The 20,446-nt window shown below is 45.3% G+C and overlaps 1 protein-coding gene across 1 annotated transcript; it reads right to left on the minus strand.

Moving 5' to 3' along the window:
- Positions 1-12,812: 12,812 nt before the first annotated feature.
- Positions 12,813-13,319, minus strand: LOC129622058 (ribonuclease 7-like). The gene has a single exon (XM_055538978.1). The coding sequence runs from the start codon at positions 13,317-13,319 to the stop codon at positions 12,813-12,815; it is 507 nt and encodes a 168-aa protein (XP_055394953.1).
- Between the last annotated feature and the right edge of the window lie 7,127 nt (positions 13,320-20,446).

Raw genomic sequence — 20,446 nt, forward strand, 5'->3', positions numbered from 1 at the left:
TACTGTCAGTCTACGTTCCCAGATTCTAGAGCCTGTGCCCCTTCCTGATCCAGATGTGAATGAGCCACTGTATTCTCATATCTCTCTATTTCCCACAAATCTCAGACACGAAGGAGGGGATACGCTTCTAGAGCAGAATGTAAGCTCATTAAAGAAGGGCACAAGCAGACACACAGAGCCTTGTGGCTAATTCTGTAAAGTTTATTGTGTCTGCACCGGGAGTTTCACCAGGTGGTGGTCGTGGTAAAGAACTTGCCTGCCAGTGCAGGAGACTGTGAGAAATGTGGGTTCAATCCCTGAGAGGAAGGCATGGCAGCCCAGTCCAGTATTCTTGATGGGAAATCCCATGGACAGAGGAGCCTGGTGGGCTGCAGTCCGTAGGGTCACAAAAAGTTGGGCAGGACTGAAACAACTTAGCATGCATGCAGGGAGCTTTGTTTAAAAAAATTTTTTTTTTAAATTTTTAATTGGAGGATAATTGATTTACAATATTGTGTTGGTTTCTGTTATGTATCAACATGAATCACCCAGCTGAGCCAAACTTAAAGGAGGCTGGGGGCTTGTGCCCTGAGGACTGATGCTGTTAGCCAGGGTGGATGGTAGGACTGGACCATGGTTGTAACTGTGGGCCTTGGCCAATGAGCATAGCCCATAGTGCTGACCCAAAGTTTAGATGATCTCATGCAAGTGAACTAGAACCACGTGGTATTGTCCTGTGATCACGTGCAACAGTGAAGATTGTGTGACCACAGGACAAGGTGACCACAGACTCTGTGTCTGTGTCTGACCATTGGGCAGTTCGTATAATGAATACAGTGCCTTTCCTATGAGATTGCAGGAGGTTACAGGCATTTGAATCGAGCTGTTATGACAATTAATCCTGAGTAATGTAGGAAAGGTTACATTTTTGATGGTACAAATATGAGCTACATGAGCAAGCACTGTGTGGAGAAAAGTACTTCATCCTTTGCATACCATCCTGTAACATTGCAGCATTGCATTGAGGGTCAGTTCAGTTCAGTTGCTCAATCATGTCCAACTCTTTGTGATCCCATCATGGACTGCAGCACGCCAGGCTTCCCTTCACCATCTCCCGAAGCTTGCTCAAACTCATGTCCATTGAGTCAGTGATGCCATCCAACCATCTCATCCTCTGTTGTCCCCTTCTCCTTCTGCCTTGAATCTTTCCCAACATCAGAGTCTTTTCCAATGAGTCAGTTCTTCGCATCAGGTGGCCAAAGTATTGGAGCTTCAATTTCAGCATCATTTTGTACATATACAAAATATATGTATATGTATGGCTGATTCATTTTGCTGTACAGTAGGAACTAGTACAACATTATAAAGCAACTATACTCCAATAAAAGTAAATTAAAAAAAAAAAGAAATCAAGCCAGGAATCCTGTATAGGAACCATGTTTCCTGTGAAAAGAGGGGTATATTCTGCATCCCGGCAACTAAAAACACACTCCCTCCTTGCTCACCCAGCAGGCCCCTGGCTGTCACTGTGGTTCTAGCTCCTTTCCCCTCTGCTCCCCAAAGTCTGTCCTGTGTCCTGGGTACTAACTTCAGCTCTAGAGCTCCTTGTCTTACCCAGTATCTCTGCTGTGACTCCTGTCACAGCTGCTGCTGCTGCTGCTAAGTCACTTCAGTCGTGTCAACTCTGTGCAACCCCAGAGATGGCAGCCCACCAGGCTCCGCCGTCCCTGGGATTCTCCAGGCAAGAACTGGAGTGGGTTGCCATTTCCTTCTCCAATGCACGAAAGTGAAAAGTAAAAGTGAAGTCACTCAGTCACGTCTGACTCTTAGCGACCCTATGGACTGCAGCCTACCGGGCTCCTCCGTCCATGGGATTTTCCAGGCAAGAGTACTGGAGTGGGGTGCCATTGTCTTCTCCACCTGTCACAGCAAACTGATCCAATTAGCAGTCCTGGGGCTCGGGGGCAGCTGGTCTACCCCCACCCTTGGGATTGGAGATATAGTGCAGTCCCTGTGGGTGGGGCCAGCACAAGCACGAGGGTTCTGAGTCTAAGACCTGAAGAAACCCGCAGACTGCACAGGGCCCACTTATGCAATGAGCCTCTTTGTTTCATCAATTGCCAACCCGCATGTACTCAGGGACACACCACACTTGCTTCTGTTGTAGCAAATCTAATTCCAGGTTCCTGTGCAGGGCACAGCTCTGCCACTGGATCTGGACTTCTTAAATGAAAGTATCACTGGCTGCAGAATGGCCTTAGATTTTATAACTCAGCTTGGGGGAAACACACTGAAAGACTCAAGTACATAAAGTCAGGCTTAGCACACAGAGCAAATAGAGTTAGGGAGGTTTGTTTGCACAAGAGTAACCCAGGTCTTCCTTTCACTTTAGGGATTGTCCTGGTTCCCTCTCATGCAAATGTTCTTTATCTCCTCACCTCCCTGTGCTGGAAACTTGAACTCTGAGATTCTCATTGCTCAAAATTGACAGAGGATGAGATGGCTGGATGGCATCACTGACTCGATGGACGTGAGTCTCAGTGAACTCCGGGAGTTGGTGATGGACAGGGAGGCCTGGCGTGCTGCGATTCATGGGGTCGCAAAGAGTCGGACATGACTGAGCGACTGAACTGATCTGATCTGAAGCAGTTTGTGATGCATAGATGAGTTTTTGTTATTGTTGTTGTCATATTTTTATGCTTTCCATGCATTAAATTAACTTTCTCTTGTTTTCACCCTGGCCTGCTTATTGCAATCACTTCCTGTGAAGTATCATAATCTAAAAACACCCAGAGGAAAGTCTGTAAAATCTGTCAGGACTTTTCCACTGTGATGTATTTTTTCTTTTTAATTTTGAAAAAAAAATTGAATTTACACTAAAGTTGAAAGGAGAGTTCCATGAGCTGTTTTTTCTTGAACTAATTGAGACAAATGAAGATGGATGCCCACCACCTCCTTCCTGGGTTTCCCTCATAGCTCAGTTGGTAAAGAATCCATCTGCAATGTAGGAGAGCCCAGTTCGATTCCTGGAAGATCCCCTGGAGAAGGGAAAGGCTACCACTCCAGTATTCTTGGACTTCCCTTGTGGCTCAACTGGTAAAGAACTCACCCACAATGCAGGAGAACTGGGTTTGATTCTTGGGTTGCGAAGATCCCCTGGAGAAGGGAAAGGCTACCCACTCTAGTATTCTGGCCTAGAGAATTCCATGGACTATACAGTACGATAGAGTCAGACACGACTGAACGACTTTCACTTCACCTGCACCTCACCTCCTTCCTCTCCCTTCCACTTGCCAAATACAGCAATGTGTATTTTGTACAAACAAGGGCATTCTCCTACTTCATCACGATCATCAAATAGCCATCAAAATCAGGAAATGATCCTTGATTCATGACTGCCTCTAATCTTCAGAGGCACATTTTGCCAATTTCCTCAATAGTGTCCTTCAGAGCAAAAAATTTCCATTTAGAATAATCTGCTGCTTTTAGTTGTCATGTCTATTTTTCTTCAACTTGGAGCAATGCCTCAGTCTTTTCTTGACTCTGATGATTTTGATAGTTATTTTGAAGCTGTACCTCTATGTGGGTTTGTCTGGTGTATCCTCATGACTAAATTCAATGTGTGTGTCTTTGATAGAAATGTCAAGGAAATGTTGCCCTGTTATTTGTATTGTACCTTATTAGGTGGCACATGACATTTAGACATTTGCCCTGTTAAATATGTGATTCGCTTTGATCTTTTATTAAGGTAGTGTCTGCCAGGCTTCTGTATATAGTGACTATTTTCCCTTTTGTGATTAGTAAGTGTTGGGGGAGACAGTACTTTGAAACTATGTCAATATCCTGTTCTTCACCAAACTTTCAACTTATTCATTTATTTATTGTACAAGTGTAGCCTCATGGTTTCTCACTTTTTTTGTAGTTTATATTATCTATTATTTTCTTTATTTATTTTGATGCTCAAATTGTCACAGATTTGACCATTGGGAGCCCCTTAAACTCACTTCTGTGTCCTTTTGACATGTCTCCACCATTCTTTGGGTACTTCCTTGCTTTTTTGGCACAAAATATTCTAGTCTCCTCTTTTGTGCTCCATGTACTGGCCCTGGGGTCAGCCATTTCTTCAGGAAGCCCTTTCTCCAAGGTTCTTTTAAGGATAGTTATGGTATTTAAAAGCCAAGTTCTGGCTAAAAGCTAAGAATGCTTGTCACTCTTGGGGTGTTGCTATTTCTAGACTCTTTGAATGAACAGATAGAGGGACTTCATGAATGTAAGTTCACACACAGATTTACATCTCCATTTTATATCAGCATTGAAAATTATGACTAGTCATTGTCTGTTCAAGTTTCAATCCACCACCACAAGTTTCCTTCTAGTTTCTTGTCTTCTACACTAAGAACTCTCATTCCTAAATGAGAAAACTGGGTCAAATTTTTCTTTAAATAATTGTGTATTCCTAAAAAGTTCCAGAAAGTGTCACAGTGGCATGAGGATTGTTTTGAGCTGAAGACATTTGGGAATTAATTGGCAAGCCCAGGATAGTGCTTTCTCTGTACTCCCCTTATATCTCTGAATATACTGAAGGCATTTAATTTTATCATACCAAGATAGGAAATTGTGTGAAATTGTGTGAAAATACACAAAATCCATTTCTTGCTGATCTGTGACGGGGATTCAGTAGGGTAAGGATGGGGGGGTGGGTGTAGGTGAGAACTTTCCCCTCTGTGTATATCTGTATTTCTGGACTAATGTATGTGAATGATTTGTTTCACAGTCAGTTGTTCAGTTGCTAAGTCATGTCCAACACTTTTGCAACCCCATAGACTGTAGCTCACCAGGCTACTCCCTCCATGGGATTTCCCCTGTGAGAATATTGGAGACAGTTGCCATTTCCTTCTCCCGGGTATCTTCCTGACCCAGGGATCAAATCTGCATCTCCTGAGTTGGCAGGTGGATTCTTTACCACTAAGCAAACCAGGTAGAACTGAATGCAATTGGTGAATAGATTCATAAAAGCAACCTTGGTGCTGTGAAAAACATAAAAGTCTTAAGAAAAAAGATTTGATATTGAAATCCTACATTGTCTTTCTTCCTGGGAAATATAAGCAGATTTTTAGAAGAAGAAATACTTACAAAGAAAAAATTTTTAACTGAGGGAGATCTTAGATATCATCTTTCGACGCTCTTTCATTTCTCAGAAAATAATACTAAGGACCATAGAGATCACACGACTTAGCCACAGTCACCGCAGGGTCCAGCGAGGGAAGTCTGCTGGCCCAGCTCGTAGAGGGAGTTGGAGTTCCGTAATCACATATTTTCCCTCATACACATGTATGCCAAGTGGGAGATACCCTCTCCTATTCATAGAAAATGCCCAGAGCCCTGCTGATGTCTGCCTTTCTAGCTTCCTTAGGAGAAATAGAATTACATAAAACACAAAAGCAGTTGAATTTGGAGCAGATCCTGGAAAACAAGCGAGATTAAGGATTAGCCCTTCTGGAGAAGTGAAACACTCAGGTCAAGGAATGAAAACACAGGCTGGATCCGATTGCAATGAGGGAAGGCGTCAGGACTGTTTAATTCAAAGTTCAAAGCAGGTCAGCCAATAGGTCAAGACACTGAACTTAGTGATCCCATAATAGACCTCACTTAAGTAAATGTGAGATTTGTCCCCTAAACTCGATAAAGCTGACTCTCTTCACCTTAGATGCTGGCATGACTTCCCAACTCACGTGGTTTGTCTCTTGATAATACCCCCCACCTAAACAGTATCTCCCACCACAGGGCACAGCAGGAAAAGCTGGAAAGCTATAAGAAGGGGATTATTTCACAATGAGAAATTATAGCTGTTTTGGAGCCCAGTCCAAGAATGAGTTCGTCACCCACAGCACACCAGGCAGCAATGTAGTGAGAACCCTGCCCTGGGAGTTGGGGACCTGAGACTGGAGCTGAGCTGATGTTCCAGCTGCCAAGACGCATCCGTCCGACCTTGGGACCACTCTGGCCCTCAGTCTACTCTGGTGTATAAAGCTTGTGTGCAGTATATCCTTGAGTTCAAGGTAACTGTCTATATCTTTTATGAGTTGAAATGTTTTCTGTGGCATCAAGAGACTTCTACCCCCGCCTGCATTTTATTTCTGTGCCATCTCCTGTCTCCTCCTGGCCACATGGAGAAATTTGCCATTTTCTAAACACACGGTGCGGAGAAGGCAATGGCACCCCACTCCAGTACTCTTGCCTGGAAAGTCCCATGGACGGAGGAGCCTGGTAGGCTGCAGTCCATGGGGTCGCGAAGAGTCAGACACGACTGAGCGACTTCACTTTCACATTTCACTTTCATGCATTGAAGAAGAAAATGGCAACCCACTCCAGTGTTCTTGCCTGGAGAATCCCAGGGACGGGGGAGCCTGGAAGGCTGCCGTCTATGGGGTTGCACAGTCAGACACGACTGAAGCGACTTAGCAGCAGCAGCAGCAGCAGCAAACACACGGTGATTTGCCGAATGTGTCTAGTATCTCTTTCTGCCCTTTTTTCTGAATTGCCCTTCCTCTACTCTTAATGATGGGGTGGGAACCCTATTTATGCTTAGAAGTGTTCCCCAGGGAACTCTTTGCTCTGGAACCTTCACTGATTCCCCCTCACTCCACCCCATTCCTCTTGTTGCTTTCTGATATCTCCATCCTCACCTCTCCTGGAGTTCTTCTCAAGGTCTGGTTTGTATTATGACTTGAGAGGCTGCTTCTGTTGGGGAGAATTCTCAGCACTTGTGTCTTAAATAAAAGTCCGTGATTTAGTTGCTTAGCCCCTCTTAGGAGAAGACAAGTATGTGGCTCCGGGGGAGACTGCAGATCTGACGTTCCTAGAGCCCTCAGGTGCCCTGCCCTCCTCTCTTACCCACTGTTTTCTTTCACACAGGTGTCCTGGTCAACAATTAATGCCCCTGTGATAAGTCACCAGAAGAACTGGCACAAGTGGCTATCCCTGATATAAAGGGTGGGGTCACTGGGGCTTGTTCTAGGGGAGAAGCAGGGCCAGGAAAGGGAATGGCTTTCCTAAAATAATTGAAGCCCAGAGACCACTGAACAACCCAGGTTAATTAGATAATTAAATAAGCAGATCTTCTTCAATCAGGAACAGCAGACACCCAAGTCTTTCTTTTCTCAGATATCCTGGGCAATGTCTGACCTCACGTTAAGAAGACCTAGGACTGGGAATTGGAGTGGGAAAGGACATATGGAGAATGTGTGTGTCCTTGGGCTGAGGAAATAGTGATAATGTGGAGAGCCTGGGAGGTGGAAGTGGGAGACGGGGGCCCAGCCCTGTGTGCACCCAAGTCCGGACTATGGACCGCACCCAGCGGGTCACAAGGGAGTCAGAGCCACCCTCTGAGAAAGGGCAGCCTGTCCTCAGGTGCTGGAACCCCTCCCCACTTTTATCTTTTGACTGCACCTCATGTCTTATGGGATCTTAGTTCCCTGACCAAGAATGGAACCTTGACTCTTGGCAGTGAAAGGACAGAGTCCTAACCATTGGTCCACCAGGGAATTCTGGGAACCCCTTTCTTTCCTAGTTTGGGCTGCTGGCTGTATGAGGGTGGGATGGACAGGAAGAGACATGGGAAGTCCTGTAAAATGGAGATCAACAGGGACCTGCACAGCCTCAAAAGCCATTTGTCTTCTTGTAATTGATTTGTCATGAGAGGTGAAGTTTTGGGGTGTCAGCAGGAAGTGGAAATTGGGAGAAGACTGTACAGCCCCTCGGGAAGGGGTTGCTCAGTAAAGGTTGATAAATGCAAAGCTTTGTGACAGGCTTGATGGGCCACTTGGGCTGTTTGACTCCTAGGGAACTCCCAAATTACCTCCATCCACGGTGACCTCTGTCTCCATGGAGTTGGCTTCAGAGGACCCAGAATCCAGAGCCCCACTCCTGAAGAGGAGCCAGGAAAACTGTATAAGCTGGGAGAGGGGCAAGTGCCCTACCTGAGAGGAGAGTGTGGGGGTGTGGGTGGGCCTGGCCACAGCCTCTCTAAGGAGGTTCCTTGGGGCCCGGGGCCCAGTGGTGTGGTAAAGTAGTTCTAACCTTCCTGGGCTGCCTCTGAATTTAAGGGGATTTCAGGGGTTAATTTCCAAGCATTCTGTGAAGGGAACAAACATGGACTTCCCTTCACTTTCTCACTTGGGCCTGGGTTCAGCCAGTCGCTGGTGTGGCTTCATGATGTGATGTGGTCTCAGGAGCCTGCCTTGAACACACCACCCTCACAAGCATGAAGACTGGGGCCCTGGATAGTTCAGTCATGTTTGGTTACAGGAAGAGTGTGGATATTGCAAAGAGTGGTAGGAACCCTGACACTACACAGTCCCTTCCCCAGGAGGACAAGCTCAGGATCCCAAGGGCTTGGGTATGTCAGTCATATTTAAACTTTTCGAGGCTCAGGACACCATCCACTTGCTTCTCATTTGCCTACAACTGGATGTTCTCTGCAACATCATCCCCTTTACACTCAGACTTATCATCAGTCTTCTTGGAGAGATATCAGAGTGTCAGGAGCTCTATACCTGTATTCAGAAAAAAAATAAAAAATCCATGTATATCCACTCTGGTCAAATGAAGTTGTTTAATACAAAGATCAAAGTCTTATTCTGTGTTTGGAAATAAGGCTTAATTCAGTTTTACTGGGTTTTAGATGGTTTTGGATTCTTAAGGAGGAAGGTAAAAGAAGAGAAAAGCCAGGAGCTTCTGCATAGAGATGTGGAAGAGATAAGCAGGGGAGGAAGCTCAGAGAGGGAGGCTGAGATCTGGAGGAAGGAACTTTTATGAGAAAATTGTATTCCTGTCCCTCCTCTGCCCCTAAATATTCTCCTTTTGCTTAAATGTTTGAGAATCAACTCTTAAGCGTTCATGTCCAAACACTTTCAGTGTCTGAGTCCAAATGGAGGGAAGGGAAAGGAAAAGTTCCCAGAGGATGAGATCTTAAGCTGGAGATCCCTGACCCCTACTCCCTGCCTGCATCCTCTTGCCCAGTTCTCCACTCTGACCTATCATAGGCCAGTGTTAGAGCTGGGGAAGAGACCTAGTTTAGGAACAAGAATAGCTCTTTGCATAAATCCCACAGATCATTTTCCAGTTCTTCCCCCCACCTCCTGCCTTGTCATGCTGCCATGAAAAAATGGGTTAAGGGAGAGAAGTATGAGGAACAAACCAAGAATCTACACCCCTAAGTTTTCTGAGGATAGTTCAGTTCAGTTCAGTTCAGTCACTCAGTCGTGTCTGACTCTTTGGGACCCCATGAATTGCAGCACGCCAGGCCTCCCTGTCCATCACCAACTCCCAGAGTTCACTCAGACTCACATCCATTGAGTCAGTGATGCCATCCAGCCATCTCATCCTCTGTCAACCCCTTCTCCTCCTGCCCTCAATCCCTCCCAGCATCAGAGTCTTTTCCAATGAGTTAACTCTTTGCATGAGGTGGCCAAAGTACTGGAGTTTCAGCTTTAGCATCATTCCTTCCAAAGAAATCCCAGGGCTGATCTCCTTCAGAATGGACTGGTTGGATCTCCTTGCAGTCCAGGGGTCTCTCAAGAGTCTTCTCCAACACCACAGTTCAAGAGCATCAATTCTTCAGTGCTCAGCTTTCTTCACAATCCAACTCTCACATCCATACATGACCACAGGAAAAACCATAGCCTTGACGAGACGGACCTTTGTTGGCAAAGTAATGTCTCTGCTTTCGAATATGCTATCTAGGTTTGTCATAACTTTCCTTCCAAGGAGTAAGCGTCTTTTAATCTCATGGCTGCAGTCACCATCTGCAGTGATTTTGGAGCCCCCAAAAATAAAGTCTGACACAGTTTCCACTGTTTCCCCATCTATTTCCCATGAAGTGATGGGACCAGATGCCATGATCTTCGTTTTCTGAATGTTGAGCTTTAAGCCAACGTTTTCACTCTCCACTTTCACCTTCATCAAGAGGCTTTTGAGTTCCTCTTCACTTTCTGCCATAAGGGTGGCGTCATCTGCATATCTGAGGTTATTGATATTTCTCCCGGCAATCTTGATTCCAGCTTCTGCTTCTTCCAGCCCAGAATTTCTCATGATGTACTCTGCATAGAAGTTAAATAAGCAGGGTGACAATATACAGCCTTGACGTACTCCCTTTCCTATTTGGAACCAGTCTGTTGTTCCATGTCCAGTTCTAACTGTTGCTTCCTGACCTGCATACAGATTTCTCAAGAGGCAGATCAGGTGGTCTGGTATTCCCATCTCTTGAAGAATTTTCCACAGTTTACTGTGATCCACACAGTCAAAGGCTTTGGCATAGTCAATAAAGCAGAAATAGATGTTTTTCTGGAACTCTCTTGCTTTTTTGATGATCTGGCAGATGTTGTCAATTTGGTCTCTGGTTCCTCTGCCTTTTCTAAAACCAGCTTGAACAACTGGAAGTTCACGGTTCACGTATTGCTGAAGCCTGGCTTGGAGAATTTTGAGCATTACTTTACTAGCATGTGAGATGAGTGCAATTGTGCGGTAGTTTGAGCGTTCTTTGGCATTGGAATAAAAACTGATCTTTTCCAGTCCTGTGGCCACTGCTGAGTTTTCCAAATTTGCTGACATATTGAGTGCAGCACTTTCACAGCATCATCTTTCAGGATTTGAAATAGCTCAACTGGAATTCCATCACCTCCACTAGCTTTGTTCGTAGTGATGCTTTCCAAGGCCCACTTGACTTCACATTCCAGGATGTCTGGCTCTAGGTCAGTGATTACACCATCGTGATTATCTGGGTCATGAAGATCTTTTTTGTACAGTTCTTCTGTGTATTCTTGCCACCTCTTCTTAATATCTTCTGCTTCTGTTAGGTCCATACCATTTCTGTCCTTTATCGAGCCCATCTTTGCATGAAATGTTCCCTTGGTATCTCTAATTTTCTTGAAGAGATCTCTAGTCTTTCCCATTCTGTTGTTTTCCTCTATTTCTTTGCATTGATCGCTGAGGAAGGCTTTCTTATCTTTTCTTGCTATTCTTTGGAACTCTGCATTCAGATGCTTATCTCTTTCCTTTTTCTCCTTTGCTTTTCCCTTCTCTTCTTTTCACAGCTATTTATAAGTCCTCCTCAGACAGCCATTTTGCTTTTTTGCATTTTTCTTCCATAGGGATGGTCTTGATCCCTGTCTCCTGTACAATGTCACGAACCTCATTCCATAGTTCATCAGGCACTCTATCTATCAGATCTAGGCCCTTAAATCTATTTCTCACTTCCACTGTATAATAATAAGGGATTTGATTTGGGTCATACCTGAATGGTCTAGTGGTTTTCCCTACTTTCTTCAATTTAAGTCTGAATTTGGCAATAAGGAGTTCATCATCTGAGCCACAGTCAGCTCCTGGTCTTGTTTTTGCTGACTGTATAGAGTTTCTCCATCTTTGGCTGCAAAGAATATAATCAGTCTGATTTTGGTGTTGACCATCTGGTGATGTCCATGTGTAGAGTCTTCTCTTATGTTGTTGGAAGAGGGTGTTTGCTATGACCAGTGCATTTTCTTGGCAAAACTCTATTAGCCTTTGCCCTGCTTCATTCTGTATTCCAAGGCCAAATTTGCCTGTTACTCCAGGTGTTTCTTGACTTTCTACTTTTGCATTCCAGTCCCCTATAATGAAAAGGACATCTTTTTTTGGTGTTAGTTCTAAAAGGTCTTGTAGGTCTTCATAGAACCGTTCAACTTCAGCTTCTTCAGCATTACTGGTTGGGGCATAGACTTGGATTACTGTGATATTGAATGGTTTGCCTTGGAAACGAACAGAGGTCAATCTGGCATTTTTGTGATTGCATCCAAGTACTGCATTTCGAACTCTTTTGTTAACCATGATGGCTACTCCATTTCTCCTGAGGGATTCCTGCCTGCAGTAGTAGATATAATGGTCATCTGAGTTAAATTCATCCATTCCAGTCCATTTGAGTTCGCTGATTCCTAGAATGTTGATGTTCACTCTTGCCATCTCTTGTTTGACCACTTTCAATTTGCCTTGATTCATGGGCCTGACATTCCAGGTTCCTATGCAATATTGCTCTTTACAGCATCGAATCTTGCTTCTATCACCAGTCACAGCCACAGCTGGGTATTCTTTTTGCTTTGGCTCCATCTCTTCATTCTTTCTGGAGTTATTTCTCCACTGATCTCCAGTAGCATATTGGGCACCTACTGACCTGGGTAGTTCCTCTTTCAGTATCCTATCATTTTGCCTTTTCATACTGTTCATGGGGTTCTCAAGGCAAGAATACTGAAGTGGTTTGCCATTCCCTTCTCCAGTGGACCACATTCTATCAGACCTCTCCGCCATGACTCGCCCATCTTGGGTGGCCCCACGGGCATGGCTTACTTTCATTGAGTTAGACAAGGCTGTGGTCCTAGTGTGATTATATTGACTAGTTTTCTGTGAGTATGGTTTCAGTGTGTCTGCCCTCTGATGCCCTCTTGCAACACCTACCATCTTACTTGGGTTTCTCTTACCTTGGGCGTGGGGTATCTCTTCACGGCTGCTCCAGCAAAGCGCAGCTGCTGCTCCTTACCTTGGATGAGGGGTATCTTCTCACCGCTGTCCCTTCTGACCTTGAGCGACTGAACAGAACTGAAGTTTTTTGAGGATAAGATTCCAGTAAAACAGAAACAAAAATTTGAGAGATCACCATCTTTCTGGAACTTGGACTATTAAGGTATCACCTGAACTCCTCAGACCCCCATCCTCTCAGAAAAACCTGAGCTAGAAAGGGCCCCAAGAGATATCACAAGAGAACCAACTGAGCAGAGGAGGAGTGGTCCAGAGGCCTGGAGAGGGAGTTACAGCAGGACCCAAGGCCAAGGAAAGATAGAAATATTAAGGACCTTGTCCAGATGGAAAGGAACCAGCTTGAATTTCTTAGAGTACTTTTTCTTAGGGGGCTCACAGGCCACAATATAAGAAGCATTCCTTTCCTCCTCATTGTACTTGCAGTCTGGGTATCTCTCTGAGGTGAGCTTACACTCGATCAGGGATACAGGCATCTGGCTCTGGTGGCAGTTATTATGGCCTTTCTTGCAGGCTACGTTGGGCATCTGACAACTGGTGGTCACACTGGAGAAGGACTCATGCAGGAAGGTGTTGAGGTCTTTGCAGCGTTTGGAGAAATTGTTGATTTTGTGCATCGTGGCATTGCAGCCTTGAGGACTGGGCTGCACGTGCTGAGTTTCAAACCACTGAGCTGGGGTCATGTTCCCGGGCCTGGCACTGACTGCGTCCTCAGCCACCCACAGCCCCAGCAGCAGGAGCAGCAGCAGAGGGCAGAATCCTGCTCTGGCTGGTGCCATCTCTCTTAGGGGGCACAGTTAGAAGGGAGGACTGGGGTCTCTGGGGATGGAGAGCAGGAGGTGAAAATTAGCCCTCCTGATCCTGCTCCTTCCAGCTGATCACCGTTTCCCTTCCCCTCTGTCTCCTTCCTCCCTCTGCCTGCGTCTTTCTCTTTCTCTCTTCTCCGTGTGCCCACAGCTGCTATGACTCTACCCCATACACCTAGCGCTCTGTTCCTCTCCTTCATTCATTCTGTCCCTTATGCCTCCCACTCCTTGCTCCATCTCTTCTCTCTCTGTGTCCATCTCTCTGTGTCCCTGAGTCCCTGTGTCTCTATTTGTTTCTCTGTCTTATCCACTCCATGACTCCATCCCCATCTCCTCCAGAGCCCCATTTTGTGCCCCCAGCCCTCAGCATCTCTCTCCTCTCTCTCGTGTGTGTCTTCATCCCTCCATATTGAGTCCCTTCTTTGTCCACCTTGTCACTCACCTGAAGGTATACTTATCTGAGTAGAACCCATCCTTTCCCTGTCTTCTCTCCCCACCCACTGCAGGCCTCACCTCCTCAACAAGTCCTTGTGCTGTGGTGCCTGCTCAATCGCACACACCTCCCCTCTGCTGGGACTCAGATCTCTGAGGGCCTCTTCTTACTACGAACTTCTTAAGAGCTGGCCTGACCTGTGGTGCTTCTATTTGCGGGCCTGGATCAGGAAGTATATCAGTTCAGTTCAGTTGCTCAGTTGTCTCCGACTCTTTGCAACCCCATGGACTGCAGCACGCCAGGCCTCCCTGTCCATCACCAACTCCCAGAGTTTACTCAAACTCATGTCCATTGAGTCAGTGATGCCATCCAACCATCTCATCCTGTCATCCCTTTCTCCTTCTGCCTTTAATCTTTCCCAGCATCAGGGTTTTTTCAAATGAGTCAGTTCTTCGCATCAGGTGGCCAAAGTATTGGAGTTTCAGCTTCAGCATCAGTCCTTCCAATGAATATTCAGGACTGATCTCCTTTAGGATGGACTGGTTGGATCTCCTTGCAGTCTAAGGGACTCTCAAGAGTCTTCTCCAACACCACAGTTCAAAAGCATCAATTCTTCAGTGCTCGGCTTTCTTCACAGTCCAACTCTCACATCCATACATGACCACAGGAAAAACCATAGCTTTGACTAGACTGACCTTTGTTGGCAAAGTAATGTCTCTGCTTTTTAATATGCTGTCTGGGTTGCTCATAACTGTTCTTCCAAGGAGCAAGCGTCTTTTAATTTCATGGCTGTAGTCACCATTCACAGTGATTTTGGAGCCCCCCAAAATAAAGTCTGTCACTGTTTCCATTGCTTACCCATCTATTTGCCATGAAGTGATGGGACAGGATACCATGATCTTAGTTTTCTGAATGTTGAGTTTGAAGCCAACTTTTTCATTCTCCTCTTCCACTTTCATCAAGAGGCTCTTTAGTTCTTCACTTTCTGCCATAAGGATGGTGTCATCTGCATATCTGAGGTTATTGATATTTCTCCCGGGAATCTCGATTCCAGCTCGTGCTTATCCAGCCAGTGTTTCTCATGATGTACTCTGCATATAAGTTAAATAAGCTTATAAGTTAAATGCAGTACTTGGATGCAATCTCCAAAATGACAGAATGATCTCTGTTCTTTTTCAAGCCAAACCATTCAATATCAGAGTAATCCATGTCTATGCCCTGACCAGTAATGCTGAAGAAGCTGAAGTTGAATGGTTATATGAAGACCTACAAGACCTTCTAGAACTAACACCAAAAAAAAAAGATATCCTTTTCATTATAGGGGACTGGGATGCAAGGGTAGGAAGTCAAGAAATACTTGGAGTAACAGGCAAATTTGGCCTTGGAGTACAGAATGAAGCGGGGCAAAGGCTAATAGAGTTTTGCCAAGAGAACACACTGATCAGAGCAAACACCTTCTTCCAATAACAGAAGAGAAGACTCCACACATAGACATCACCAGATGGTCGACACTGAAATCAGATTGATTGTATTCTTGGCAGCCAAAGATGGAGAAACTCTATACAGTCAGCAAAAACAAGACCAGGAGCTGACTGTGGCTCAGATGATGAACTCCTTATTGCCAAATTCAGACTTAAATTGAAGAAAGTAGGGAAAACCACTAGACCATTCAGGTATGACCTTAATCAAATCCCTTACTATTATACAGAGGAAGTGAGAAATAGATTGTAGGGACTAGATCTGATAGACAGAGTGCCTGAAGAACTATGGAATGAGGTTCATGACATTGTACAGGAGGCAGGGATCAAAACCATCCCCAAGAAAAAGAAATGGGAAAAGGCAAAATGGCTGTCTGAGGAGGCCTTACAAATACTGTGAAAAGAAGAGAAGCTAAAGGCAAAGGAGAAAAGGAAAGCTATACCCATTTGAATGCAGAGTTCCAAAGAATAGCAAGGAGAGATAAGAAAGCCTTCCTCAGTGATCAATGCAAAGAAATAGAGAAAAACAACAAAATGGGAAAGACTAGAGATCTCTTCAAGAAAAATACAGATACCAAGGGAACATTTCATGCAAAGATGGGCACAATAAAGGACAGAAATAGCATGGACCTAACAGAAGCAGAAGATATTAAGAAGAGGTGGGAGGAATACACAGAAGAACTATGCAAAAAAGATCTTCACAACCCAGATAATCACAATGGTGTGATTCCTCACCTAGAACCAGACATCCTGGAATGTGAAGTCAAGTGGGCCTTAGGAAGCATCACTACGAACAAAGCTAGTGGAGATGATGGAATTCCAATTGAGCTATTTCAAATCCTGAAAGATGCTGCTGCTAAAGTGCTGCACTCAATATGTGAGCAAATTTGGAAAACTCAGCAGTGGCCACAGGACTGGAAAAGGTCCGTTTTCATTCCAATTCCAAAGAAAGGCAAAGCCAAAAATGCTCAAACTACTGCAAAATTGCACTCATCTCACACGCTAGCAAAATAATGCTCAAAATTCTCCAGGCCAGGCTTCAACAGTACGTGAACCATGAACTTCCAGATATTCAAGCTGGATTTAGAAAAGGCAGAGGAACCAAATATCAAATTGCCAGCATCTGTTCATTGGATCATTGAAAAAGCAAGAGAGTTCCAGAAAAACATTTACTTCCTCTATATTGACTATGCCAAAGCCTTTCATGGTGTGGATTACAGCAAATTGTGGAAAATTCTTAAAGAGATAGGAATACCAGATCACCTGACCTGCCTCCTGAGAAATCTGTATGCAAGTCAGGAAGGAACAGTTAGAACTGGACATGGAACAACAGACTGGTTCCAAATTGGGAAAAGAGTACATCAAGGCTGTATATTGTCACTCTGCTTATTTAAGAGAGATAGAATGAGGTAAAACATAAAACAGTTGAGTTTGTGGCAGAACCAACTCAAGGATTAAGAGGGATTAAGGATTAGCCCTGAAAAGTGAAACACCCATGTTGAGGAGGTATTGGGGACCAGTGAGAACACTGGCTGGATCGGATTGCAATGGAAGAAGGCATCAGGACTGTTTAATTCAAGGCTCAAAGCAAGTCAGCCAGTAGGTCAAGAGGCTGAACTGAGTGACCCCATGAAAGACCCCACTTAAGTAAATGTGAGGCTTATCCCCTGCTTGATAAGGCTGAATCTCTTTACCTTAGATTCCGGCATGTCTTCCGTATCCGCGTGACTTGTCTCTTGATAATAGCCTCCACCTAAATAATATCTCCCACCACAGGGCACAACAGGAAGAGCTGGAAGGGGGAAATCCAAGGTTAGAAGAAGGGGATTATTTCATAATGAGAGACTGTAGCTGTTTTGGAGTCCATTCCAGTTCCCCACCCACGGCACAGGCTTTGCTCAGGCATCCTAGGCAATGTTTGACCTTGCTTTAAGAAGAACCAGGGCTGGGAACTGGAGTGAGAAAGGACATGTGGAGAATGTGTGTGTCCTTGGGCTGAGGAAATAGTGATAATGTGGAGGCTAGGATGTGGAGTTGAAAGATGGGAGCCCAGATCTGTGTGCACTGGTGTCCGGACTGTTGACTGCACCTGCAGGTCACATGGGAGTCAGAGCCGCCCTCTGGGAAAGGGCAGCCTGTGCTCAGGTGCTGGAACCCCTCCCCACTTTTATCTTTTGACTGCACCTCGTGTCTTAGTTCCCTGACCAAGAATGGAACCTTGACCCTTGGCAGTGAAAGGACAGAGTCCTAACCATTGGTCCACCAGGGAATTCTGGGAACCCTTTTCTTTCCCAGTTTGGGCTGCTGGCTGTATGAGGGTGGGATAGACAGAAAGAGACATGGGAAGTCTGGTAAAATGGGGATAATCAACAGGGACCTGCAGAGCCTCGAAAGCATTTTACCTTTTTGCAGTTGATTTGTCTTGAGAGGTGAAGTGTTGGGGTGTCAGCAGGAGGTGGAAATTAGGAGAAGATTGAACAATGTTTCTCTGGGAAAGGGGCTGCTCAGTAAATGTCGATAAATGCAAAGTTTTGTGACAGGCTAGATGGGCCAATTGGGCTGTTTGACTCCTTGGGAACTCCCAAATTATCTCCATCCACGGTGACCTCTGTCTCCATGGAGTTGGCTTCAGAGGACCCAGAATCCAGAGTCCGACTCCTGAAGCAGAGTCAGGAAAACTGTATAAGCTGGGAGAGGGGCAAGTGCCCTACCTGAGAGGAGAGTGTGGGGGTGTGGGTGGGCCTGGCCACAGCCTCTCTAAGGGTTCCTTGGGAGCTGGAGCCCAGTGGTGTGGTAAAGTAGTTCTAACCTTCCTGGGCTGCCTCTGAATTTAAGGGGATTTCAGGGGTTAATTTCCAAGCATTCTGTGAAGGGGACAAATGTGCATTTCCTTTCACTTTCCCATCCAGGCCTAGGATCAGCTAGTTACTGATGTGGTCTTGGGGGCCTTCCTTGAACACTCAAGTTGGTCCTCCCATCACCCCTCAGGAGAATGCAGACCAGGGAAATGGATAGCTCAGTCATGCTTGGTGACAGGATCCCCGAGCTTGGAATCCCAAGGGCTTGAGTATGTCAGTTGCGTTCCTATCTTCTGGGTCTCTGACACCATCCTCTTGCTTCTCATTCGCCTACAGCTTGAGATCCTTCCCAATACCATCCCCTTCACTCTCAGGCTTTTCAATAGTCTTCTTGGGAGATTTCAGGAAGTCAGGAACTTCATTCCTCTGTTCCAAAAAAGTCCACTTATATCCACCCTCATCAAATAAGGTTCTTTAATAAGAATATAAAAATTGTATTCTATGTTTGGAAATAAGGCTTCAAGTATATGCTCAGTATGGTTTCTAAATGGTTTTGGATTCTTATGGAGGAAGATAAAAGAATAGGTGAAGCAGGGAGCTTCTGCACAGAGATGTAGAAGAAATGAGCAGGGGAGAAAGCTCAGGGAGGGAGGCTGAGACCTGGAGACACAGCATAGCTTTGACAAAGATGCATCCATGCCCTTCCTGAGCCCCTAAATATCCTCAGACCTAGCAAACCTCTTCTCACCTGATTGTTTGAGAATCAGTTCTTAAAGATTTATGTTCAAACACGTTCAGTGTCTGAAGCCAAAGGGAGGGACGGGAAAGGAAGAGTCCCCAGAGGAAGGAAGCTTCAGCTGGAGATCTCCGACTCTGCCTCCCTCCCTGCAGCCTCTTGCCTAGTTCTGCTTATGACCTGTCACCACTTGTAGGTCAGCTTTAGACAGTCTGTGGAGTCTCAAGGAGTCAGAGTTGACTGAGCGATTGAACAGCATGCACGGCTTAAATACAGAGATTCCGGGAAGAGGATCCTGCAGCAGGATGGAGCTCTGTAGAAGACCGGAAGAGCTAGAGCTGGGAGAAGTGTTGCTCATTATCTCAGCTTAGCCTCCACCCCTTGCTTTACATTCGCCACATAATTGCTAAAAGCTAGTTTTTCATTTCCTGAGCCCAAATGCTCTAGAGGCAGTGCTCCACAACTAGAGAAGCTTGTACACCGCAACGAGAAGTCCTTGTGCTACAACAAGAGAAGCCTGTGGGCCACAACGAGAGAAAGTCTGCACACAGTAATGCAGATCCAGCGCAGTTAAAAGCAAACAAGCCAAACCAACCAACAAAAAACTTGTCTTTCATCTCAGGCTTAGAATCGCATGTGGAATTTCTGGATGGAAAAAAATGAGTTAAAAGATGTTATCTTGGTGAGGTTAGCCAATTTCCCTCTGGGGGAAATCGGGCATCTGGATTGTAGAGGGAACCAGGGTGGGCGAGTCAGGGACAGCACTGACTTCAGATATATCTTTGGGTCTTTCTTCCTTCCTTCTTTTCTCCTCACTGCCCTCTCTTTCCAATCACTGGTCACCTCTTGCGTGCCTCCACTTTTCCCTCTTTTCTCCTTCTAATTATTCTCTGCTTCCTTACTTTCTACATGTGACAAGGAACTCTGGAATATTAATGAGTGTGTGTGTGTGTGTGTGTGTGTGTGTGTGTGTGTGTGTGTGTTTGGGGGGCTGTCCTTGAGATTTTACAAACCTTCCTTGTAAAATAAAACCCTCACCCTCTACATACCCCTTTCTTTGCAGTTTTAAAGATCATGTGGAAATGAACAAAACCACTCAGATGGGAACAAGAAGAGTGAATTTATTTAGTTTATTGTAGTCAGAAATCTTGAGAGTCCCTTGGACTGCAAGGAGATCCAACCAGTCCATTCTAAAGGAGATCGGTCCTGGGTGTTCTTTGGAAGGAATGATGTTAAAGCTGAAACTCCAGTACTTTGGCCACCTCATGTGAAGAGTTGACTCATTGGAAGAGACTCGGATGCTGGGAGGGATTGGGGGCAGGAGGAGAAGGGGACGACAGAGGATGAGATGGCTGGATGGCATCACCGACTAGATGGACGTGAGTTTGAGTGAACTCTGGGAGTTGGTGATGGACAGGGAGGCCTGGTGTGCTGCAATTCATGGGGTTGCAAAGAGTCAGACACGACTGAGCTACTGAACTGAGTCAGAAATCAGCCACTATCCCTTTTATTTGTCAAAGACTCAAAAGCAGGGAAGTGGGAAACTTTTATGGTGGAAAAAGAAGTTTTCAGATGTGTTCTAATTGGAGGCTGCTGGCATGGAGCTGGAAGTGGGCTAACTAGAAGCAGGACAACCTACAGTTAGAGATGCATAT

This window comes from Bubalus kerabau, chromosome 10 (assembly GCF_029407905.1).
Source record: "Bubalus kerabau isolate K-KA32 ecotype Philippines breed swamp buffalo chromosome 10, PCC_UOA_SB_1v2, whole genome shotgun sequence".
NCBI lineage: Eukaryota > Metazoa > Chordata > Mammalia > Artiodactyla > Bovidae > Bubalus > Bubalus kerabau.

What these genes read in the sequence shown, in the direction of transcription:
- LOC129622058 (XM_055538978.1), bottom strand. Translation starts at nt 13,319, where the DNA reads ATGGCACCAGCCAGAGCAGGATTCTGCCCTCTGCTGCTGCTCCTGCTG.